Source organism: Tinamus guttatus, unplaced genomic scaffold, assembly GCF_059628265.1.
Source record: "Tinamus guttatus ecotype Peru unplaced genomic scaffold, ASM5962826v1 Tinamus_guttatus_pri_ptg000213l, whole genome shotgun sequence".
Classification (NCBI taxonomy): domain Eukaryota; kingdom Metazoa; phylum Chordata; class Aves; order Tinamiformes; family Tinamidae; genus Tinamus; species Tinamus guttatus.
Genome location: NW_028288747.1, coordinates 1132589 through 1158875, shown reverse-complemented (window position 1 = coordinate 1158875; position 26287 = coordinate 1132589). Strand labels below are relative to the sequence as shown.

At 36.2% G+C, this 26287-nt stretch overlaps 1 protein-coding gene across 3 annotated transcripts; it reads left to right on the top strand.

The window, feature by feature from the left end:
• Nucleotides 1-26287, top strand: ASB5 (ankyrin repeat and SOCS box containing 5). 3 transcript variants are annotated; one of them, XM_010224145.2, is made up of 7 exons: nt 1-346; nt 20266-20345; nt 21450-21557; nt 22576-22726; nt 22855-22989; nt 23826-24017; nt 25816-26287. In XM_010224145.2, the coding sequence occupies exons 1-7, from the start codon at nt 151-153 to the stop codon at nt 25941-25943; spliced, it is 990 nt and encodes a 329-aa protein (XP_010222447.1). In that variant the 5' UTR covers nt 1-150; the 3' UTR covers nt 25944-26287. The 3 variants fall into 3 exon arrangements, with proteins under 3 accessions (XP_010222447.1, XP_010222455.1, XP_010222463.2); XM_010224153.2 differs by lacking the exon at nt 1-346 and adding an exon at nt 13606-13830; XM_010224161.2 differs by lacking the exon at nt 1-346 and adding an exon at nt 17509-17706.

Genomic DNA, 26287 nt, shown 5'->3' with positions numbered 1-26287 from the left:
CCTCATATTTTGAGCAGCAAGCATCATGACCAGCTGATATTTTCTTTCCTCAGGACCAGTTGTTCCCAAGAGTGCGTGGCTGGAGCCATATGATCTTATCAACACATTTGAGAGCCCTACCCAAACAGTGAGAGAGATTTTGCTGCAGCAATGACTGTCATAGAGGAAAATCGCCCTTTTGCTCAACAGCTATCTAATGTCTACTTTACTATACTTTCCCTTTTTTGTTTTAAACTTTTTGTGAAGATCAGCCTTGCTATACTGAGTCATTTCTACATTGTGAAAGGGAACCGTAAGGAAGCAGCAAGGATAGCTGCTGAATTTTATGGAGTTCCTCAAGGACAAGGTATATTTGTACTTATTATCTTAGTTTATCACTATTGTTTGTTTTATTTGTTTCAGATAATTATTTGTCTGCTAGACTGATTTATTTTCATTTTATAAAGTGATATATGTATGGACTTTTGATGTATTTTTCTCTGATTAATTTTTAAACAAAACTATCTAAAGGAGTATTGTGAGATTCTGTGAGTTGTAAGTTTGTTGTTGTTTGGTTGGTTGGGTTTTTTTTGGTTAATGTTAAGCTCAGAATAAAAAAGAAGTATTGTGGGCAATTTCCGGTTGAAAGAGAGGACTATACTGTGTTTGCTATTACTTTCCATTTTATAACAATTTTCCCAATTGCCTCGCTTTTTCCACACCTAGCATGTGGTTAAAGTTAGGTTATTCTTAATAGTTTAGTAAAGTAATCCGGATTTTTTTTTGTGAACAGATTAAGAGCACTGTTTATTCATTAGGTTAAAATGCTCCTCTGATAATTTATTCAAGAAGATACAGTTTGCTTTCAGTTAGAGACTTGGCATGCATCCAGCAGGTTTCTGTTGCTCCAAGTCAGCTTTTGTGCATTGTTGTGAAAAATCACCCAAACATCACTGGGTTGTAGGCTCTTGAAATTTACTTTTTTCTGTTTGCTGAAGCAGAAGTTTATTAGAGCTGGGCCTTGCTGTTCTCCCAAGCTCTTCTGCAGTGAGCCTGTACCATTTGGGTTTAATTCTTTTCTGTGTCAGAGAACACAGAAATCTCCTTCCTTAAATACATCTCCCTGTGCCTCATGCTTTTACTCAGCTTGGGATTCCTGCTGCCCTGCTTTTATTTGATTGCAGTTCATTGTATTCCAAGATCATACCGGGGGAATTATACAGCAGAACAGAAAGCGGCTTGCCCTGTCTCTCCTTGCTTTCACTGCTCATCCTTAGATACCACAAAGAAGAAGAAATCTGAAAGAAGTCTGAGTTAAATGCAAAGGATAAATTGCAGAAATGGGCCAGAAACAATTTCAAACCTAAGATCTTTTCACTCTTAATGATGGGATAAATGTCAGATGTGTAATATACATGTATAGTCAGATATATGTATTATACATAGTATAGTTTTGCATGTGTGTTTAAATTTTGAAAACCAAAGAGGCATGCCTACGTCCCAAAGTGGGGAATAGCTTGCTGATGAGGAGATTTACTTGAGGTGGATTTGTATCGTGTACTCTGTGTGATTTAGAAAGCACTGAGACCCAGGATTTTCCTGTCCGACTATGTAGCATCACAACACTGAATCTGCTACAAATGTATGAGTGTATGTGTAGTTACATATGTCTGTGTAGGTATATGTGTGTATTTGCTAGAACAGAGAGGGCAGGACAGACTTTCTAGCCTGCTGGCAAAATTACTTACGCAGGATACGGAAGCCCCTGCTCCAACTCAAAAAGAATTTGTCATCAGACAGTTCCAGGTAGCTCTAAGGAGCATCATTGTGGGCAGGCTGACACAAAACCTGAATCAGGGAGGAAAGAGACTGGGAGAAAAAGCTAGAGAGAAAAAAATAAAATGCATTAGGTAAGAAGATGAAATATCATTCAACAGGCATTTGAATTACCATAAATGAAATATATTCAGACTTATAGTAATTGGCCCACGCAAAAGATGAAAATTTCTCACTATTTCTGTTTCGCTGCAGTAGCAGAGGTTTATATTGAGCTTAAAGGTGTGGTAAAGTTTCTGTTTTTTTCTGCTTTTTTTACATAATGCAATTATTTTGTGCTTAAGCTCTACTTTTTACAGCTGGCTTTGGATGTGTCTAAATTTTTCTATGCACTTAGTGTTTGGGCCTAGACTTGCAACCAAACCAAGTGTGTGTTCAGCTCATGTTACATAATAATGCTAGCTCTTCCGTGCACATATTACTCAAAAATACTGTTTTATCTTAATCCTTTTTGCAACCTTGTGTTCACTGCAAGGTAACATGTTACTATCTCTATTCACACATTACTGTGGGAATTGGTTTATTTATGTTTATAAAACACGCTATATAGACACCTTGGTAGAGTTTTTGGAATACAGTGTAACAAAATTTCTTATTCTAAGCTGGCAAATGATCGAATAAAATTCTGAATATTTGCCTAATTAGTGATCTTTCTCTGTGCGTTTTATTAAACAGAGAAATCCCAGCAGAATAAAACGAAAAGTAGTAACACAGCCTAATTGAAGGTTATAATTAAGAAGTAGTTCCAATGTTTGTTTTTATTTCTATTTTTCAACCTGATTACATATTCTCAAAATCCTGTTACTACTGGCATTTTCAATTTGCTCGAATTTCAATTTGCTTTCAATTTGCTTGAAAAGTATATTTTGTTGTTACCATGAACGGACCAGTATAGAGTGCTGAAGTTCTGCAGAGGAAAGGAGGCTTCAGGAGTAACACTGTACCTGGCAGCAGGCATGATTACTGGACTGTGCTCTTGAGCTATAATAATCCTTTCTTTTATGAAACCTGTATAAACAACATTTTAGAGTACAGAGGAGTGGTAGTTTGATGGAATTCCTTTTATTGAACTGCAGGCACATAGATCAGGACAGAATTTGGGCCCTTGTAATCAAACATTTCTTGGCTGACTTCCGTTGTTTTGCGACTATTTCTTTGTTAAATACAAGGGTACAGGCTCATCTGTTTCATCTGCTCAGTGCAGTCTTGTTTCCAGATTTAAGTGGGGAAAACAGTCATATTTTGTTCCTTAATATTTCAGGAGCATTTTCTCTCCCATTTGGATAGTCACCAGCCTACTGTGTTAAATTTATCCTTTGGATCTCATATGAACAGCTGGATTGGAATTGAGTCCATAACTAATTAGAAATGATTATCTTATGTGTGTGGCATTGAAATATAACTAGATCAGTGTTCAGCATCAGGTAAGAACAGAAAAATGCATCTATAAACTCTACGAGTTGTAAATCACATTAATTTGTTTACGGAAGTCAAGTCTGAATCTTTCCTTTTTAGAACTTTCCTTTTTAAAACTACAGGATTGTACAGCAGAAAGGCATCTTGGGAGGTTATTTGGACCCATTTACAGTCAAATCTACATAGGTTTTCCAAGGCAAATGTTTGTCCCACCTGTTTTCAAAATGCTTATTAATAGAGAATTCCGCAGTGTCTCTCCGCATCCTATTACAGTTTTTACTATCACCATGATTACAATGCTACTAGGTGCCCTCAGGATCTACCTAAATCTTTTTTTTTTTTTTTTCTGAAAACTAAATGTGTAATTTTTTAGTTGATTAATGTTTATTATAAGCTATAATTAAGGTATTTATCAGTTATACTCCATGTATGGAAAGTAATCAATTTAGAGACTGTTATCATGGATCTCTTCCTGTCTTCCCAGGAATTGCTGTAGTTGCTCTCCTTTGGACTTCTGCCAGCTCACATACATCTTTCTTGAAGTATAATGTTCCAAGTTAAACAGAGTGCTCCAGCTAAGACTTTATTAGTGCATCAAGAGGAATGATTAGTTGTATAAAAGTGGAACAGTTATGTCATGTGCCATATATATGATACCCTATGTAATGCCACCTGGAATTACATCTCTCTCTCTCTCTCTCTCTTTTTTTTTTTTTTAAACAGTAAAGTAAAATTGACTCAGTCTGTAGTCCACTGCAAACCCCATATTAGTTTAGTCAGTAGCACTATACTATGCATTTCTCTTCCTGTCTAAATAATAGTATTTTGTATTTGTCTTTAGCTAATATCATGCTCTTAATTAGGACATGCTTCCCTTAAATCAGGTTGAAGTCTATTTCCCCCAGAGCAGTTGCAGTACTTCCAATTTAGCATCATTTAAAAGTTTTAAGTATGATGATAAATATAATAGTCTGTCATGTAAAATACCAAGACACCAGTGGCACCAAATGCATGACAGAACTCTGTAGTCTTTTACATTTGCTTACATGGATCAATAATAAAATGAATATTAATAAAATGAAGTCATATAGTATTATTTTTATAATATTTATATTATTTATAGTAATTGTATATAATATAGTAAATAACATTTACAGTATTACTATTATAAAATAATTCAATGAAGAAGGGACCTATCCTATTATAATGCACCCATTTACTGAATTATTTTTACCTTTGGCACTGATTTTGTAAACATTTACTAGTATACACATACTTGCACCACTGATTTGAGAGGGACTGATAAGTTATTTCGAGCTCAGTACTCTGCAATCAGGGCCTATGGTTACCTACATTTTCATGTTGAAGTGAGCATGTATTCATTATTCTAGAAGATTCACAAAAGTCAACATTTTGTTCCTTTTTTTTTTTATGGAAAAAGTCATAATGCACAGATGAATTCAGTTTTAATTCCTGTGCTCTACAAACTGATCTACAAAGATGAACTAACTTGAAAATTAATTTGGGGATTAATTATCTTCTTAATGGGATATCAACAGTGACACTGATTTACAGAGTAAGATTACCCCTGTCAGTGTATTTCCTTAGTGTAAAGCATGAGCAGTCTGAAAACAGAAAACAGAACCTAGGAATCCTTTCTCCATACTTCTTTTTCCTTCCTAAAAGTTCAAGACAGTAATCACCTGTAAACCACCTTGCTGTAAGCCAACATTAGGAAAGGAAAAAATATGTTTTTTAAATTTTCCTAGAATGTATAGCTAATGCACAACAGATTGGTAATCACTGACTGATATCACTATCCTATCAACACTTAATAATATAAAACAACTTAAATTCGCCTGAACATTTTCTTTATCTTAGTTAGTCTGTTTGCAAGTACTACTATTGATAGCAAGATTGAAAAAAAATCCTAACATATGACTCTTTTCATGCATGTATACTACTAGGTACCTTAATGAATATAGATTGTTGTAATTCAGGTTTATTTTTTTGTCATTCTAATAATACTAAATTCAATATGCGTGTGTGTGAATATAAATAAAAAAGGAACTTGAAAAAGAAATGTCTGTGGAATTTAAAGATACCTAGTTAAATTTGGGCCTGATGTAATTTTGAATGAAATATTTAAATATGATCTCAATCTATTTTAAAAAGAGGGAAAACAAGAAAAAATCCATGAAAGCACTTAGCAGAATTATTAGATGAATACATCTCTTGAATCCACAATTGAAATTTTTAGGGCACTTTCAGAGACTATTATTTTTTAACAACTCAAATATGACAGTTTTTCCAATGTATATATCTTTTATAGTAGTTTTTAATGGAAATGCTGGAAATGCACTTCAGAATTATGATTTGAAAGTGCCTTGCCATGTTGAGAAAGAATAAACATGTAGACTGAGAAAGATCTGCCCTTTGGAACCTGCAAAGTAACAGGTAGTAGGCATGTTCATTGAATAATTTTACAAATTTTATTCTCTGTACCCTTTGGCACAGAAATTTATTTTGCTTTTTTTTTTGGATCTAGAGCAGATAAGATGAAAAGCTCTTCATTTGAGCCCAAGCTCCTTTTTATCTTTATCAAGAATTCCTTTTTTTTTTTTTTTTTTTTTAATGTATAGGACTGCGTATCAGTTTCATGCATGCATTCAGCCATAATGAAGATAGTTAATCTTGAAAGCAGGTTTGCTGGACAAATTTGAATGACCAGTTTGTCAATGTTATAGAGGAGAAACACATGGCTGTATGCTCTTAGTAATAGTCACATTGCTTCTCCTTTTTTTCCCTCTCGAATTATGGTAAGAAAGATTGCACCGAAATATCTGAATCCTGAGTTAACAACTCAGTCTCTTGTACAGCTGTTGCTTGATACAACTGGAGGATCAAAAGCAACAGTTAGGCCCTTCCTACCATACCAGCTACTGGTCATATCATAAAAGTGCTCTATATTTACATGAGCTGTGCTGGAGCTTCAGCTGATTTTTTTTTTTAGTTCCTTTGCTTTAGGATGAGGCAGTAGGGCTGCAGTATTAAGTGATCTCAAAGTATAAGTGCATGTGAGAAGTCTTCAGACTTGTCAGATGTTATTATGTCCATAGCATAAAAACTCTACTGGCAAATATTGCTTGGAGCTTAGCTTGTAAGGAAAAGTCCATATGTTGATAATACAGATAATTTTATTCAAGTTCTCCTAAACTTTTGTAAGCTAAAAAGATTATACTTTTATCTAAATTAAAACTGATGTCACAATGTTTTTAACTGTGAGCAGGTGGTGTTACAGATGAGCTTTCCTATGAAAGAATTGTTTGGCCAAAGTTTACAAACAAACATCAACCACAGACAACAGTTAGTAATATTCTTTTGCACATACCTGGCGTCTGGTGCTCAGAGTACTTTGACAACACGAAATTGAATCTTTTATAAATATACTGTTTGAATTATGCTTCTTATCCTACTTTTAGGGGTTATATTAAAATTTAAAATTATATTTGAAAATTAGCTAAAGCAGAACCTATGTTTGTAGAGTTTGAGTATAGATTATCAAAATCTATTGCCGGAATGGAGTGTTGAATATTCCCTGGATTCTTTTTAGTTGAAAAGTCTACTGTTGAATGAAAATTCTGATCTATCCTGCTTTGCTCCATATGCCTGGCAGCAGATGGTAGGAATGCCCAGGACATTAGTTATTCCTAGTTATTCCAAATTAGGCCGTCCATAGGATTGTCTCGGTTTTAAGATGGGAGTCTGCATCTCCTTTCAGCATTATGAGCCTCTGTGAATAGCATTAAGCCTCACGTTTCCTGCTGCTGCTTGTACACTGGGCAGACCTAAGGAACCAGGTTCTTTAAATACAACTCATATATTGGAAATAAAGGCTGTTACAGCTGCACTGTTTGGAAAGCTTACTTTTTAGTATTAAATGTAGAACTATAGTGAATGATTAGAGCAATGTTTTCCTCCTATTCTGTTCTAACAAGTTGCAATGATAATGTCACTCAGCAACAGTTGTTAGGTAGGGGAGAGAGGCACGAGGCATTTTCTCAACTTGCATTCCACAGAGATCACAGTTCTATTAATAAAAGCCATATAAGACCTCTACTAGCTTTCTGGATACAATAGAGATTCATTTAGTAATGATAGGAATATTGTATGGCATACCTATTCACCATACCATTCAGTGTAAGGCACCACATTTAGCATTTATTTTTCATACACTGTGTGTAACTTAATGGTGTTAAAATGCTTAAGATAATGTGAGTACCCTTTTTAAAAGCTTCAGAAGGGAGATTTTTATGTATCACCCCCTCTTCATATGCTAAATAACTCTGCCAGAGAAGAGTCGCACTCAAAAGTAATTCCTGAGATTCTAGACACTTGCTTAAAATGACGCAAATAACACCACATATCAACAAGATACCAGAACCTCCTCTGAAGAGTATAATCTACCTTAAAGGGATTTTGGTGAAGGTTATGTGATGGAAATAGACTGGCATGGCAATTCATGCAGCCAGAGCCCTGGCATATCTGTGCCAGCAAAACTCAAGCACATCTGTTGGCAGGCACTGACTCTACCCTCGTATCAAAGAAAATCTCTGAGCCTACAGCAACCTCTTGTGAATGTGCCTGCCAGAACCTGTTTGCTTCCTTGAAAGGAGCTGAGATGTCTCATTGCGTGTATTCCTTCGTGGAAGTTTTTTGTTTGTTTGTTTGTTTTTTGTTCACCCCCTGAGAAGAACATTACCATAAGCTCTGTTCCTGAAAACCTTTATATGTTTTGATTAGAATCATTCATTTTTGGCTCCTTTAAATTTGTGTCTTTTCTGAAGGTGTGTACATTTTACTTCTCACCAACACAGATCTTCTGGCAAGCTTGATTTGCATGTTTTATACTAACTCATATGGAAATCCCCTTCGTCAATTGATTTCTTTATTTTCCTGGATGAAATGAGTAATAAACTTTTGAGCTACAAACAAGTACAGAATGAATCAGTGTGAACTTTGATGTAACTTAGAACTCTGTTTTTTAAAGGTACTTAGCAGTAAGACTGAAAAATAATCCCAGAGCAAAGGATAGAGCGATCTACCTGCAATGGCAAAGACAACTGTTACTAAGGGAAAGCCATTAGGGAATCTCCAGTATTGGCTTGGGACAAGCTCAAATGTACTGATCCATTTTGACAAGGTCCATCTGGAACAAGCTCATCCGCACCGGTCCATTTTGCAGCAGCTGGCGTAAGGCCGCCTGGGAAAACCAAAATAGCATAGTTCCCTGAAGGTGATGTTCCTTCCCACAGCCATACGGCTGTTGTGCCAGGGTTCTGCTATTCACACTCCTCTGTTGTAGGAGATGTTCTCAAACATTTGCAATGCAAGCCAGCAGAGTGAACTTGTGCCAGGTTGGATGATGATGGCTTTGGGGGAATGTATGACATGCCTAAGTACTGAGCCCTACTCGTGATCACAGCAAGACTGGCTGGTTGGTCATAAATTCATCATGGTCTGCTCAGTCTGGTGCACTAGTCACTGGTGCCCTTTGCTGTGTTAGGGCCTTCCTGGCAACAGAAAAGAGCTCTGTCTCTATAGTCGTGTCCTCAAACTAATCAGCTGAAGATTCAGTCGGAGGTGCTCTCTACCATCACCATGCCAGCTACTGGTCTTAGGCTTTGTCTCCTTCATCTCATCCCCAGTATCTGAGGCCTGGGCTTGCCTGGCATTTGCTTTGGCCATGCTGACCAGCCTTACTGCTCTGGGTTGTTTTCTTAAGCAGACAGATTAGAAAACATGCCGAGTTACCACTGTCTGACTACATGAAGGTATTTGGAGGGTGCACATTGCAAACCCATGAGGGAAGGAAAGTAGCAATTGTATCATCACTCTGAGTTTGACTCCTGTGATGGCTAAGGTGGAACCTTTGTTCATCAATCAGAATTTTGAGCCCTTTCTAAAGTTTCTAATCTAGCTCCAAGCATCAAAGAGTGCAAGGCCTGCAAAATGTTAAAATCTTAGGGAAAAGAGGTAAAACAACTAGTAGTTGTCTGTCCTCATATCTTAATAATTTGGACTTCTAAATAAGGAGCAGTGATGATAGCATATAAGGAGGCAGAAATCTGTAATTTTTGGTACTGATGATGATTTAGGGAAACAACATGTCCTGCTCGTTTGATTGCACTAACAATGATGCTAAAAGCATATGTTTATAATGAGCAATGCCTTCTGTATAGCTCTCTGATTTTGCTTTTGATACATTCCAAATGAGAGGGGCAAATGGTGCTTGACTGTAAGCCTAATACGGGAGAAATTTCTGAGCTGGTTGGCTCACTTTAAATGAACAGGAAATGTTTGCAAACAAACCCCTATTTCTCATAAAGATAGTAGACATTGTAAAAGTGGTCAAATTTTCTTCTAATTGTGATCCTCAAGTACTACCTAAAAAAAAAAAAGTGCTAGATAGTACATTAGCGTGCATAAATACATGATCTTGTAACCATGTAAGTATTACTGGATTTCTTGCTGATATTTGGCAAGATGTAGAGGACAGAGGGCTGGGGTTGGTAACACCTGGGTAATGCACAAGTTTCTGGTTGTTTGCTGATGATTAAAGTCATCCTATGAGCCACAGAACATGGCTTGATGCCATTTTTTTAAAAAAAAAATCCTTTTATTTTTTCCTTGTCATGCTACAAATGGTACATTTTAAGTTGCTTGATGTTGTCAGCACAGTGACCCCCATAGCCTTTTGGGGTTGTGTTTTTATAGGTAATGTTGTTTCTGTGATTATTTCTTGTTTAATATCAGCCTCTTGTAGAGCGAAGAATATTCAAGAGCTTTTCTGGTTCACGTGTGACAATCTTAAATGACAGGCAGCAACTAGGTTACTGGCACTGAGACTGGGAAACGTGTCCATCATGTCACCTTCTATTTATGGTCTATGTATCATTCAGGAGGAAAAGGCAGTTTCGTGTCCTATTCCAGAATTTAACGTGGCCCGCTCTGGATAGTCGCTGTAACCCCTTAATTATACTGCTTGAAAAAGTAGAGTGGCTGAAGCTGAAAGCACAAAATAGTTTGGGAAGCCATGTAGCCCATCATTTGGCTAAACTGAGGAGGGTTGCATGCCGAAAGGACTGGTGTGTGGCATTTAAAAATAGGGCAGTTTTGCCTGATTTCTCCCAGGCTAAATTGCTATCTGGGGGCATGTGGATTGTTTACATCAGGCCGCATCATGTGTAGATTTTTGGTGTTACTGTTTTAATTAACTTATCTCTCTGACATTAAAAGCAGCCTTCGGAATAGAGCGGGTTCCCTATTGAAATGGAGGAAAATATTTTCTTTCCGCAGCCATTGCCACCTGCTCAGAGCACAGTTGTCCCCACAGAGTAAACTCAGCTGTTTGCTGGCACACAAATGTTGAAAGTGCACTGACATTTGTTTTTTAAAAAGTCCGGATAAAATATATCAGGAAGAAATTTTCTTAAAAGTTTTCCTATAAAAGTTGTCCTATTGTAAATAAAATGAAACTAAATATAATGGAATATAGTTAATTATTTAATGTTTGCTAGTTAAACTAAGTCAAAAGCCAAGTTCATCAGTAAAAGCCTCCAGTTTCATAATTCTGAGACTGTAGTTTCTGCCCCCTCATCTTGCTCCTTTTATTCAGGGAGCTGCATTGCAGCTATGGGCAAATATAATCTGAAAGTCTTCCCTGATTGCTTGTGTACCAAGGCAGGTAAAACTATGGTCTGCTGTAGTTTCTTAGATAAAAGGATTTACACCTTACGGTTGGATATATGTTTAGATTTTTGATGCAAATTTTGTTAGTGGATTTCAGAACTCTTTTAAGTGTTAAGATAAAAATCTGAAGGACACAATCTGAATACAAAGCCTGGGCATTTTCAAACATTAATAGTTTTACAACCCATTAAGGTGAATAAACACTTATTATTGTTTTAATGTAAATGTAAGCTAGTGCATGGGTGGCTAACTTGAACAAGATTACATAGCAATACCATGTTTGAAGTGCAAATGATACCGTGTTCTCCGTCTTGCTCAGTTTTAACTCATCTTCTTTTTATGGCAACATCTCAGTTATATTTTTAAAGCATTTCAATTTCATTTCTGATGTTAGTCTAGCTTTATTTTAAAACAAACATTTTTAATGTGATTTTTAATGACTTTTGCCCAGAAGATGAATAGTTCTGCCTAGCAGCATGTAGAGCAAAGCTGCTTCTGAAATGCTATATGGGATGAGTATTGCCTTTTTTAATGTATGAAGAAAGATAGTACACATTTTATATGTTACATTCTGATGTCCTCAAAGTATTCCAAGTAGGTGAACAATAGTCATTAGTAAGTGTCTACGGAACAGATACTTTTCTCAATACCCTTGCCCTGAAGGTGACACATTTTTGAGGCCGTCTGTCCTCACTGCCAGCTCATTGTTTCGGATACATTTCCGCGGAGGGCAGTGGGCAGGGGCTGCTGACCCCTTTGAAGCCGCGGCAGCTGTCTGTGCATCTGCTGGTTTCCTTGCTGCTGCAATTCACATCTCTGCAAGTGGTGACGATAATCCTGTGCAGGGCTGGAGCTGCGTGCAGATCAAGCAGTACAAACACCTCCCATGCCTTTCGCAGCACTTCACACAACAGACCCAGCTTCATTCTCAGCTGACAGCCTCACCCACCAAGCTCCTACAAAAACACGCGCCTCTTGTCTCCCCAACCTACTGTCCGTCCCTGCCCTGCAGTGCTGGGGGCTTTGCTTGCTCCTAATCCTCACCAGCTTGTCCCAAAAGTCTCAGGATTCTTTTCTAAAGGGAAAAGGGAATGTAAAACTGAGATGAAACCCAGAGCCATGAAAAATGTAGAAATTGGCTATTTGTCACCTGTAGAATAATGCAGATATCTTCCTGACCTGGATTTGTGCATGCACACAGTAAAGTTTCTTGTTGATTCATCATACTTTCCTGTATTTATTTACTTGAAAAAGATGCTGCAGTTTAACAAGAAATTCTGGTGTTAAAGTGGCATAGCTGCAATGTGCATGCCTTTTGCTCTGTTGCACATTTACTTGCTGAGTCTGATTGCTGGATTGGAGAGGTGCTTATTTCAGTCTGTGAGACACCCTGGCTGATTCAGCTAGGTTGAATCTGAGGAAAACAACTTTCTGAAAGCTGCAGCATCTCTGAGAGAGGGCAGTTTTCTCTTGCTGCAATAGAGTTAGTCCTCCTCCTCCTGTTCCCCTACACCAGGCCTCAGGCACAGCAAATTCAAGGTTGAAAGAGTGTGGCTGCTCCTTCTACATCCCCTTGTCCCACCTAACTATGATCTTGCCACTTATTATTTATTAAGGAAAGACAAAAAAAGCATACAGAAAAAATATATATTGTTTCAACATTTAAGGGATACATTTTTGTAAATTCCTTGGAAGAAATATTAATAGGAAAGTAACAGTAATGTTTATTTCCTTTTAAAAGGTTTACGAATGGCTAGTTTTTATTTTAGTAGAAGACTATCATCGTCATGAGGAAATACTAGAAGGAGGGGGAAGGGCAATATGTTAACGTGTTACTGGTACAAGGAAGTCACTCCATGCTAGAATTTTATCATGGATCTGTTATTTTTCTTTGCTTCTCCCTGCAGATTCTTGTTGTGTAGTATCAGCATGGTGCACTGTAATAAACAAACAAAAAATATTGCTAATAGTTTGTTTTCCCTGTTTCCTCGCATTTTAAACATAGTGACTTATAATATAAAATATTAGTTTTCCTTTCATAATGGGATCAGACTTTCAAAATAACCAATGAAGTCTAGTCAAAACAGCTTTTAATTTTTTAAAATGTAGTTTCCAGTTTACATTTGTAAACAATGTCCACTATCTAAAAATACAAAACAGAAAACAAAATGTGTTTAATGATTAGATTCTTTCCAACTTAAATTTTTTTTTCTTAATTTTAAAGTACATATGAATAAAGCCTGATTCAGTAATAACTTTTTTCAAACTGTCATTAATAAAAGGATTGCTATTCTGATAAGCACAGTTCTACTTTTTTCTCTTTTAGATTACTTGTTATACAAGCAGCAAAGCAGTGAATACTTATGCTTTAAGAATCTCTTTCCTTCTTGATTTAATGATGAAAAAATTAACACCTTCTTTCCATCTAAATCATGTAAATAGTTAAGACTCATGCTGTAGCTAAGCTGATTCTTTCTCCGTTTTAAAAATAGAAAATGCTAGAGCAATCCTTCCCTTCCCCCTCTATGTACTCACTAGTCCAAGCTAGTAAAGTCAGTGAATGGATTTCAGTGTTGTAGCCATTCTTCAGTAAGCACAACAAGATCCTTTGTGAAAAACTGAAAGCAGGAGGAAAAGGTGGTAGAAATTCATTTGTGGCTGTTCGTCAGACCCGAGTACCTCCACTAGTGACAGACAAGCTTTCCTCGGGAAGCAAGTAAATAATGACAACAAATACTGCTGTTGAGAGGAGCTGCACTCACCAGAATCTCCCCAAAAGAAGCCTAGAAAGTATAGGGGAGTGTCCTGCGAAGCGAAAAGCTAGCTGGGGTATTCTCACCAGCCAAGGTTAGTACAGCAGCCATTTCACAAACCCATGGGCGTACGGAAATGTGCTAAACTGACCCAGTTTACGGTGTTCTGGCTTTAAACTGCTTTTTGTTTCTTTCCAGATGTAATGTAAATGCATGCTTGTTAGTGGCACTTTGTTACCTGCCATGGGTTAACACAAGGGTATTGAAGCTATTTTTTGTTCTTTTTGCACTGAAATCAGCTGATCTAAATTACTCCATCTGTTTATCTCCCTGTTTGTTTTATGCAAGTGTTTAAGGCTTGACTTGCTCTGACTTTTGCTGTCCTGCCACAAGGTAACTAGATACTGAGAGCTAATTGTTTACAAGAGAGAATGAGAGGAGGTGGAGGTGTAACTTTATACACCGAGCTTAGAGGTAACTGAAACAGAAAGCAATGGAGGAAATACAGATGACAGAATTATTGCATCTTAAACTAATGTGCTAAAGGCAAATTTGTGATTGGGAGGGTTTGCATACAGAAGTACTTACGAAGTACTTAAGTTACTGAACACAGAGGTATTTTGAGCAGTGAGAAATAAACTGAGTGATAATAGTGAAGTTTAGGACTGCTATATTGTATATTCTGTTTTTTAAAAAATTTTGTCTTAGTATAACAAGTGTGTAAAAGAGAGCTTTGAGTAATAGGCAGCTGAAAGGTGGGATTTTTTTTTAAATATTCACCATTGACCCTCATTAATAACGACCATATTCCAAGATTCACGGGGAGGGGAGGGAGGAGGGAAGGAAGTGAAAACCTCATAATGTTGATGATCTGAAATTAGTATGTGGAAGATAGTAAAACAGGAAAAATAGAGAGGGGAGGTAGCAGGAGGTAGAGGTTGAATATGTTTTTCCTGAAAAGAATTATGAAATTCCCATGTAAAACATAGGTATATGGCATGTGAATGGTAGGGTGAGAAGCATTCTTAAAATAACTTTGCTAGTTTCCAGTAGTGCCAATTTTAGAATTAAGCAATATTCAATAATTTAAGCTGCAGTGACTGTAGTTTCCCCAGTAACTATTCAGCTGCAACAGTATTGTAAGGTTATAATTAGTCTTCAGTATTAACCTGCAATTTGCCCTCCTATTCTTCACCATTTGGGCTAAAATTCCCCTAATCTACAGTGACTTTTATTTATGAACATTTCCGCTTATTAGATCAGCAGTTTCCAAGAACAACGTCAATCTTCACCAGAAAAGGAATTTTATGGATATTTTGTTTAAAAATGTTAACCCCACCTGCTCGTTGATATGGATCAGGATTACAGCAGACTTTATTTTTTGCCATTTTTATAATGAATTATCCACAGTTTGTCAAGATTTGAAATTTTCAAAAAATGCGGCAAGTAGTTTTTTTTCTGAAGATTGCATCTTTACAAGGTCCATCTGCTTACAGCCTCTTTGTGATGGCCAAACTTCACCTAAATGCTTTCTGATAGACATCCTGAAGCTTCTGAGACTTCTCTTGCATGTCGCTTGAATACCAGGCAAAAGATAATATCAGATCCAAAGGACCCATACGGACATGCAAACCTGACCCTATCTAGGGTACCTACCCCAGGCACCCTACCATAACAAGGCCAGAGGGCATCACGCTAGAACACATAATGTCTGAAGATTGTAAAATGGGCTAGAAAAGGGGACAGAAGGCATATGTCATACCAGATAGACTTTAGATTGATTTTTTAATAGAAAGATAGGAAGAGTGGAGCCGAGCTAGGAAAAGCTTTTCAGCCCGGTGGCGTGAGGGCCACGACCTGGCTATTTTAGCAAAATCTCTTGGGTTTGACAAAAATCAGCACACTGGGTGCCACAGTGCTGGCCAACTGGGTACTGTCTGCAGCAGTTACTCTAGGACAAAAAATTGGAAAAGTACTCAGAATTATGAGCCCAGCTTTGGCAAAATTACTTACAGTCTGGTTTAGATCTAGGGGCTATTTGATGAGCCCAAGTCAAAAATTCCTCTAGACAAAAGTGCTCCAAAATCGGAAGTTACCTCAGAACATCAGTATTTCTTTTCTGTCAGTTGCTGCTTGGAAAGTCCACCAAAAAACTCCACTTTTACTTTAATTATTAGTGCAGGGAAATACTAATGTGGGTCTAACAGTCTCTATTGATTACAGAGGTTTAGAGGTTAATACGATTTTACAGCGTGGTGCCCTTGCTGTGACAGAGTTTGCAAGCTTTTAGGCTGGACAAAAATCTAGCTAGTTGTTGATCCTTCAGGAAGGTGGAAAAACAAACTAATGGATAGAGGAAGGAGCTGTTGTTGCTGAACTTTCCCATGACAGGAGAAGGGGCCTGACACACTTCTTCCTATGTGTGCAAGGCCCAGTGCAGAGGTAGGAACAACTGCCGGTACCACTGCCCTACGTAGCATCGTGCTGCTTCTGTGCTGGTGGAAGCAAGCCATGTTCGGATATTGGTGTTTATATAAGAAAAAATATGCCTGGTGTTTTTATTGGAAAAATTAGAAGGCATGTCATGAATGAGGTAGGAATTCACGATTGAAAAAAAGGGGTATTTTTTTGAGTTCTCTTTCCACAACTGGATTCTATTTGTGTCTCTGCTGCGGCATCTAAATGGTTCAAGATGAGTCATCTAACCTAAAAGTTCAGGTGCAATTTTACAATCTGAGCATTAGAATGCTGTCTTTTTGCTCCTTAGTTATGAAATAGGACGAATGCACAATGTTATGAAGATAGATTCAGTACTATTGGGAGAATATAATGGGAAAGGCAATATAAATTAATTCTTTTATACTTAGATTTTGGCTTGGATAGGATGTGTAAATAGAATATGAAGATAATATGAATGTTAAATTATTCATTGAATAAAATATAGGTGGTGTTACAAAAATAATGTGTGAACATGTAACTTGGCTGTATCAGAAGTTTAAGTGTGGAAGAAATTTTGTTTTGTGTGGTTTTCAAACTTTTTGGAAGTTATTGGCATTTGAATTTGGAATGGAATCCCCAAATTTTAAAAGTCTGGGTGTTGATTGGTTCAAAATCTGTATTCTTTCCAGAGTTCATCCATGTTTCACTCTCATGTGTGTATGTATACGCACACACAGAGTAATTATATGATATGTTTATAATTTCTAGATAGATATATTAATGTATAACTTAGAGGTGAAACTTTAACTGCTGACACATAGTTACCAAAGACTCTGTTTCATGACCCCAAAATTGTTAAGAATTTAATTGACAGAGTAAGTTAACTGCTAGAAGAAAAACCCAGACTGAGGAGCATTTGGTAGGCTTAAAATATTCTATGCTTCTTTCTTTTCTAGTATAATGTGAGAAGGTGGTAAAATACCATATGAACATTTGGCAATCCTTCCCCTACAAAGCTATTTACTAATACCGATTTTGGAGGATACTAAACTATGGATCCATATGTCTAATTACATGAGAAAGCATTTGTCCTGCAGTTTGCATGCAGTTCGACCTTCTATTGATTTTACTTTGAATTTCCCTCGTGTTGAAATCCAGGTTGGCTGTCTCAGAAAACTAATGCACAGATCCTGGCTTCTTCTCAGACATTTAAAAAAAAAAAAAAAAAGAAAAAGAAAAAAAAAAGAAAAAAAAAAGAAAAAAAAAGGGAGAGGAGAAAAGAGGAGCTTTAGCATAAAAAAAAAAGAACCTGGCAACTGTTTGAGTTGTATCTTACAGCAGTGTTTACTGCCGAGGTTTTACAGGTGAAAGTTCATATTACAGTGAACTGCTGATCTCCCTCCAAACATAGCTGGAGTGTGTCAGGAACAGGCCCAACCAGCAAGAACAGATTTTTATTTTGGATTGGAAGAAATGAGTAGGATTTACAATTGCAGCTGGCTGGGAGTGCCATGGGGAGATGGAGATTTAGGTATTGTATATTTTGTAATAATTCTTTTTAACCTTGCCTGTTAATACAATGCATATCTTTATTCTTTCTCTTTAGTGTTTACAGAACAGAGCAGGCTGCCCTTGCTGGTGAACTACATACGAGTGAGCTTGGAACTGAAGCGGTTTCTAAATTTAATTAGAGATACTTTGCCTTCAGCATCTGTCAGAGACTATGTCAGGAGGGACTTAATACATTAACAGTTTTTGAATAGAATATGATTGCTAATACCACTGTTACAGACAACAATGAATTGAAAATGTACTCATTTATATTCTTGTTAGTGCTTTCTAAGTAGCAGACCTGGCAGAGTTGTAGATTAGCAGAAGGCAGGAAGCTAAACAAAAAACTTAATTCTTTTGAAGACACCTATTGATTTATAAGATAAATATTTATAAAATAAGGTATTTATTTTGAACATGTTCTTGTCCACCTGATACTGAATGATCAACAATGATCATTATTATGATTAATGATAAGTCGGTTGAAATGTGATTTTTTTTCCAACCTTGAACAGAAGCTTTCTGCAGTCATTGAACTTACTTTTTTTTTTTTAATAGAGCTGATAATAAAGCTAAGCATTTCATATTTAATAGACGTAGCAGAAATAGTTAACCGTTTGATGTATCTATTCGAAAGTAGAGATATAACGTAGGTCTAGGTGCAAATCTGAGATTGGGATAGGAACCAGTGTTTTTTGATTCTCTGCTGTCACTGAAATAAAAACATCAAGAGACATTATTCTGAGCACTCTTGGAGGGAAGTAGAAGTAGGAAAGGAAAATGCAAAAAGTTTTTATTTCAGATTCTGTCTGAGTCTCTGACCTGTTTAGAGTTACACTTAATCATAAAAAAAAATGACTTCAGTATGAATATATTTAAGATGCATAAAGGGTTAACGACATTTACAATTTTTCTTTTTTTTTAATGATTTTTTCCCTATTAATTTAGGAATAAAATAAACTGTTGAAAAAAGAGAAGTTTTCTTTAGTGAAGAAATAAGGACAAAATTTCAAAAATAAGGTTCTAATGACAACTTTTAATTACTTTTGAGCAGTTATTCAGAATCAATGTGTCCAGTGTTTTGGAAAGCTTATTTGAGTGCTTGTTCTAGCAACACTAAGGAAGGAGGAGAGCATTGGTCAAAATTTTCATTGTGACTGTATGCATCCAACTTGTAGTAGGAAAACTGTACTTGAGCTTATTGGCATGGGAGAGAGGGAATGTCAATACTTTCTAAAAATCAGGTCAGTATAAAATTTCTCAGCTCTGTTACTGTAATATCAAGCCTCCTAAAATCGCAAACAATTTTTCTATATTTATGTTTTTTCTCAGCTCTTATTGCTAGAAATAAGAATCGTAAGATATTTAATAATAGTGAAAGCAAAATAAAAAGTAAAAGGAATAACGTGTGTGGGGTGCATATACACATGCACGCTCACATGATCAGAGCTTACAGCAATTAGTTTTGAAAGGATGTTGGACTCTGGATCTTGCCTATGGTCCACCTATTCACACAAATAAAAAGAGTACAAGAAATGTCACAGGATACGGGATACTGCAACATAATACTAATGTTCTTGCATTCTTGAGGGCAAAATTTGGAAGTTATAATCTCCAGTATTTAATTCTATAGTCAGTTTTATCTAGTCTTATGGTAACTAAAATGTTCAGTTGTGCCTTAATTTTTCTATTTTTTTTTCTCCTGTCTCAGTAGCATGCAGTGACACTGAATTCCAGTGTAGTTGTGAGTTTTGGGAGAAGATAGTCTTATATGTGATTAAGTTTTGCTTTCGTAGAATGACTTCTTCAGTTTTAGGAAAAGGAAGCTAGAAACTCTTAATGTTTTCCATGTTGTCTCTTATTTTATATGTTTTTAACTACTCTCTCTTTTCTGTTCAGATTGAGCAGTCTTTATCTTTTCAGTCATTCTTTTTGTGACTCTGTGCCTGTTCTCATCACTAGTCTGTAAAATCCTACTGATTTGTTGAATTCTTTTAGAGTGAGTACTGCACAGTGCAGCCCAGAAAATGGCAAACAGTTTGGGATGGAAGTTGGATTCTCACTCTATACTTTTCTCCTTGCACTTGTGTGGTAGCAGCAGATGAATCTCATCATGCACAGGGTTTTCCCAGTTGAATTTCACACACATTAGAAGCCTTTTTTAGCACTTTTTCAGGCAGATTTATGTCTGTTTTAGGTCCGAATGTCAATGTGTGGAAGTTTATAAGTTTCTGAATGACAAAACAAAAATAAGTTATTTTGTAGAAACTGATGAATATATTAAATCACAGTAATATAGTCAACATATCTAGACTTTGTTCTCCACTGTATCACAGAATCATTTAATATAAATGCTTACAGTTAATGGAACTTAGCTTTAATTCTCTGGAAGCTGATGATTTGAAATACATAAAGGGAAGCAGTTAATTTCATGGGACAGTTGACTTCATTCTGTGCATTATCTTTTCCACATTGCTGTATTCATTCCAAAATCCTCATAATTTATATGGTTTACTCAATAAATGTTGTTATTATATAGGTTCTTGGGCAGATCGCTCACCTCTGCATGAGGCAGCCAGTCAAGGACGTCTTCTTTCTCTAAAGACTTTATTGTCACAGGTGAAGGCTGTGTTCTTAAAATTGCTTTTCTTAATAATATTACTTAATTTCTCATCATAAGTTGTTAGTGTGGATTTAGTATGTTTTGCTTTGCTTTTCTTTTTTTCTCACTTGAATGTTTCATAGCAATACACATTTGGAAATCTTAATAGCTTAAGGTAATAAATTAATATTTAATATATTCTCCCTGTTTTAAAACTTTCTTAAAATTAATCTTTGTGTGGGAATGTGTAACACTCATCCCTCTCTTCTGTTACAGTAGTTCCACTAGTTAGAGTCCCCCAGTAAATAGAGCTGGTCAGAAAGATCGTGGTTTATCAGGAAGAGTCATAGATTCTGTTTTTTCGCATGGTTCAGATTTTTTTTTAATAGCAAAGGGAGAAAATGTAAATCACTGAATTTTAATATTGCAGTATTGTGTCATGTTATCTGTTACAATACTGATAAATTATATCGGAGTATATATTTAAGGTATAAAGAAAATGAAGATAATAATTGATTTCAAATAATCAAAAAGCACCTACTGCAGAAAATTTCAAGGCCTCCAAGGGCTTCATCATTTTATCAATCCAAGAACAGTTCTCCTTGCTGAAACCTCTTTGACCTTAGAGCAGAGAATCATGTAAACACAAAAGAGTTTAGACTCAGAAATTTGCAATTCTTGCAAATTTTTAAAGGTCCCCACATACTGGGAATCTTCAGCTTCTCTGGACCACTGTTCCAGGGATTGACCATCCCCATGATGGAAGAATTTTCCTTTGTAACTAATGACATTCCCTATATTGCAGCTTGTGTTTGTTACCTTTTGTCCTAACACTGTGCATCTCAAGAGTCTGTTTCCATCTTCTTTACACCTTCCTTAAACATTCATACTCTATTTCAGTTTCTAATATTTCTGATATAAAAAAGGAAGAGCTGAAAGCATATTTTTGTTCTCTTATTTGCTTTGATTGATGATTCACTTTGTGCTCACTCAAGATGTATTTATTGCATGTAGAGTTTTAAGTGTATTCAGAGTAATAAAAACTGATCATTTAGAAGTGTAAGGAAATGACTGTTAACAGCCTTTGTAAAATCTTTGTACATCATTCATATCTTGCTTAGGGCTACAATGTAGACATACTAACAATTGACCAAGTCACTCCACTTCATGAAGCATGCCTGGGAGATCATGTTGGCTGTGCAAGAATCCTTCTTGAAGCAGGAGCAAATGTGAGTTTCTTTTTCTGAATGAAGTCTAGTACCTTTGTTTAGCTAAGAAGGATATATTCTGTTGTATTTTTAACTGTTACTTCTCTGCACTGTCTGTACTGATGGCATTGATTTCATTATATGACATTAAGTTCTCATATGAAAGCAAAGGAAAGTGGTGGATCAAAGTAACATCAACAGAGAGACTGCAGGTAAAAAAACAGCATGAGAGAGAAGACCATCTAAGTATGTATGTATGTATGTAAGCTATCAACCAGAAGAGCAATAATAAAAAAAAATAAATGGGAGTTGAGAAGACAATAAGATAGTTTAACAAATTGGAGAAGATCTGTAATGTGTCACCAGGCATACATTATTTTTCTTCTAAATTATATTATTTCTCCTCTAAAATGTAGAACGTGTCTCTTCTATACTAGCTTTCTCTGAGGGGCTTGCAAGAGACCCTCTATTATTAAGTCTGCCCATATCCCATGAAATGTCCAACACAGAGGTAAAAATAAGAAATAAAAAGTGTAGGGTAAATGAGTGAATGCTCATTGTCTTAGAGACCCATCACATGAGCCTGCTGAAGCAACCCCAGATAGTGTGCTTGGGCAATAACAAGCAGAGTAGCTACTCTGTATTGAGTCTGTATTGAGTAAAATGACAAATAGTTCCTCCATTTAATATGGAGCATGCAGGCTGACAGAGGTACAGACAGAAGGTCTGTATCCATTAAAAGAGCTAAGTACAATTACTTCTGAAAATTAAGTCATTTACTGCCTGAATATAAATGTGTGAACTTCAGTATTCCAGGTGTATTTTGTTTTATTCAGCATAGTCTAACAAGAATAATAGTAAACTAGTTTCAACCAAGGAGTGTGGTGAGAGCAGGAGGGTAGCACAGGGACTCAGCAGCCAAGCCATGTTATTCTAAGCAATATATTTGTTGGTATTTTAATGCAGTTACTACCTGTATCTTGATTAAAAATATATGCTTATTTCAACTCTATTCTTTAAAAGATCCTATGTATTCTAGGTAAACGCCACGACAATTGATGGAGTGACACCTTTGTTTAATGCATGTTCAAGAGGCAGTGCATCATGTGCTGAGCTCTTGTTGGAGTATGGTGCCAAAGCTCAGTGGGAGTCCTGTCTTCCTTCACCAACTCATGAAGCAGCCAGCAGAGGTAAGAAATCAGCTGCTGAACAAAATGGAACCGCTGAAAAATGCCTCAGCAATAGTGTTGAGAAATGTGTCCAGTTTTGTCTATGAAACAGCTTACTGAAGTCAAGCAACACTGTTATTCTTTGGTAGGTCACAGTGAGTGTCTGGAGGTCCTGATATCTTGGGGTATAGATGTGGACCAAGATCTTCCTCACTTAGGAACACCCCTGTATGTAGCATGTGTTTCACAGCAGATCCATTGCATTCGAAAGCTTCTCTATGCAGGTACGTGACTATTTAACTAAAGATACTGGTAGTTTTTGAAGTTGGGTTACAGTACCCACTTTTTTTAAGTAAGTAAGTGAGTTGTGCTCAATCATCAAAGCTTTCCTTGCCAGATTGCACAATGCACGTTTTCACAACAGTTTATCATAATACTTTTATCCTTTTTTAAGGTGTAGCAAGCATATGAGGGGAAAAGGGAGCAAGACCAGTGTTTAAAATTTTCAACACTAACTATGGTTTTGCAGGTGTTCATTTCTGTAGGAAAAAGTAAAGTAAATTAGAAAGAATTTTTGAAGAGTAACCATTGTTCTTTCAATAGACTTCTTCAGCAACGTAGTCCCACTCTTTTTCATAATTTAGCATATTCCGATTTATCTTTTTGCAAACAATAAAGGCCAAACTGTAGGGAGAAGAGGTTAGGTAAAGGCATTCGATTCCTATATTGTATATTTAATATAAATCAGAGATGTTTGTGGTTTGCTGTGTTTCAATCCAAATCCATGGACAAACTCTGCATTGTTATGGGATCATTTGTTATGTTGATAACCACCCTTGAGAGTTAAACACATATTTGAACAATTACAGTAGGAGTGTAATTCTCAGTCACATCCTTGCTAGTGTTACACCAGCAGTTCTTCTAGTTAATTGACATGATACAGGTATGCAGTAAAATTCATTAGGTGACTAAATTCACTGTGGCATTCCAGGAGGAGGAAGGGGTGTGTGTGTTTGTGCACGTGCACACTTTTTTTTTTTTCTTTATTGATCTACAGTATTAAGCACTATCTTTACTTAATGACCTGTTCTTCTGTCTCTTTATGCCCGTATACCACCAGGTGCCAATGTGCAGAAAGGAAAGCATTTGGAAACTCCACTACATGCTGCTGCCCAGCAATCTAGTACAGAGATAATAAACTTACTCCTTGAATTTGGGGCAGACATAAATGCCAAAAATGCAGATTTTGAGCGGCCTGTAGATTTAGCTGCCCCAAGCAGTTTAGTGGAGAGACTGTTGCTTCTCCATGAAGGTAAGCTTTATAAGTATGTTTTTACAATTATAAGTTCTATTCTTGAAAAAAATATGGAACTGTTACAGAAGCTAACACAATGCTGTATGAAACGAATGATAAATGCATTTCTAGCTATAAAAATACCCAGTAATATTTATAGTCTCAGGTTATGTTGACCAAGCAGCATCAGAATATATACAAGCTGAAACCATATCTTCTTATGTTTATGAGGTATTTCTAAAATTAGACATTGAAACTGCCATTTTTACTGGCTATCTCAAAACTTGTTAAAAAGAATCTATGTATTTTCATTTCAGATTAAATATATATTTAGTTTTGACCAGCTATGCCAATATATTTTTAAAATATATTTTAGAAGTACCAATAAAGCATTTGTAGGTGTCAAGCATGCAGTTACTGAAAGTATGGATTTTTTTTTGTTAAAATCCTATCAGTTTGTACAAGATATAATATAAACTTTCAGGCTATTCCCAGTTATGTATACCAATGCAAAGACAATTTAAAAAATAGAATATTAATGAGTTGTTATATATGATTATAAAGTATTTTGTAGAGAGAGAATCCACAGTAAGAAGTTTCTTTTTTGGATTAAATTTTCTTCATTGAATTATAAGTATCTCAGAATTAAGAGTGGTCACTCAAGACTTTCAAAGAGCATGAAAAATGCTGGTAGTACAGTTGACACAAATTACAAATTAAATATTACAAATAGATAAAAAAATAAAGTTCTTATTTGTGACAGCAAAATAACACTGAATGCTATTTGTGTATATGTTATAATTTTGCTTTGGCTTTATATAGAGAGAAAAAGAGAAAATACAGCATAAGAATGCTTTTTAATTCTTACCTTAATTAGCCAGTGTGAAGCTGGCATTGGTGCCAGCACATAAGGCAGCAGGAATCCTGCTCTTGAAGTGTGTGCCTTAGAGATAATATCCCAAAGGATATTATTAAAGGATATAGGATATAGACCTTGTATAGGAAAATAAGCCACCCATATGTGTGGGAAAGAAGTAGAGGAATTTTTGCCATAATCACAGGCATTTCTTTAGTTGCAAACTGACAAGTGGCATTGATTCAGTGTTTGCCCCCAGATACGATCTGTGTACTGTGAGTGCTGTTTAGCTGCTTGCTGGGTAAGCAGTCTCAAAAACTTGTCTCAATTGTTTGTCTCAGTTTAATGCTAGAGGCCCTCACACTAAGTTACCAAGGCTAGTGTGATTTTTAGAAACCAAAGATGTTAAATAACTGAATAGGCAAAGAAGGCGTGTGGCTTTATTGCCCTTAAAAGTACAGCAGTATTTGTATTTTGAGGGAGTAGAGGGGCGCAGGGGAGCAAAGGAGTTACCAGAAGCTAGTTAGTACCAATAACCATGATCTGGAATCCTGGGATATGGAGGTTTTGCCTGCTTACTCCTGGTTCAGTAACAGACAACTTGTATTTCACATATTTTATCTGTTCTGCAAGCCTAAAGAACCAACCAACCAAACAAACAAACCATAAGCAACTTCATCTTTGAAGTTGTCATCAGATATTTTCTGAGTGCAGGTTTTAAAATTAAGAACATGAATTCTTTGCTGGATCTCACTGAGTTTGCTTTTTAGATACCTGTCGGGTTTAAGCAGGTTTCAGCAGCCCCTTTCTATACCTTGGAGGAAAAAGGGTGTAAGAACAGGAAAAAAGAAGAATTTACAAAACATGAACTTTTTTAGAGATTTCGTTATTGTATGCAACTGTTGTAAAACAAAATGTTGGCTTTCATAGTTCTATAATTAAATTACTTTCTTTTTGCAGCTACACCATCTTCTCTTTGCCAGCTCTGCCGACTACGTATCCGAAATTACATAGGAAGAGCTAGACTGCATCTTGTCCCACAACTCCAGTTGCCAACGATACTGAAGAATTTCTTACAGTATAGATAACACAGTAACTAACCTTTAGAAACTTGAATAACAAATACTTTTTTTTTTCTGTATATTTTACATTTTACCTAAAAAACTGCTGGGCGGAAAAAAAGCCTTTTGCATATGACTTTAAAGAGTCTTTGACACACAGTCTAGGGATGCAGTAGTAATTGGGAGCCATTCAGCAACTGGTACCAAGGTGCTAATAAAGCTGAATTGAATGAAGTGTGCTAGTGCTCTGGGAAATGATTGTATAGTTTTAGCTTAACACTTACTAATTAGCTTTAGTGCTGTTAATTGTATTTATACTTCATAATCTGTTTGACTCAATTGAACAACAAAGTTTCTTCATTACTACTTGT

Excerpts from the sequence above, each read along its gene's own strand:
- ASB5 (XM_010224145.2), top strand. The coding sequence starts at position 151 with ATGACTGTCATAGAGGAAAATCGCCCTTTTGCTCAACAGCTATCTAAT. Across the intron at positions 20,346-21,449 it reads TAAAGACTTTATTGTCACAG|GGCTACAATGTAGACATACT; the intron begins GTGAAGGCTGTG and ends TATCTTGCTTAG. Across the intron at positions 22,727-22,854 it reads TCATGAAGCAGCCAGCAGAG|GTCACAGTGAGTGTCTGGAG; the intron begins GTAAGAAATCAG and ends ATTCTTTGGTAG.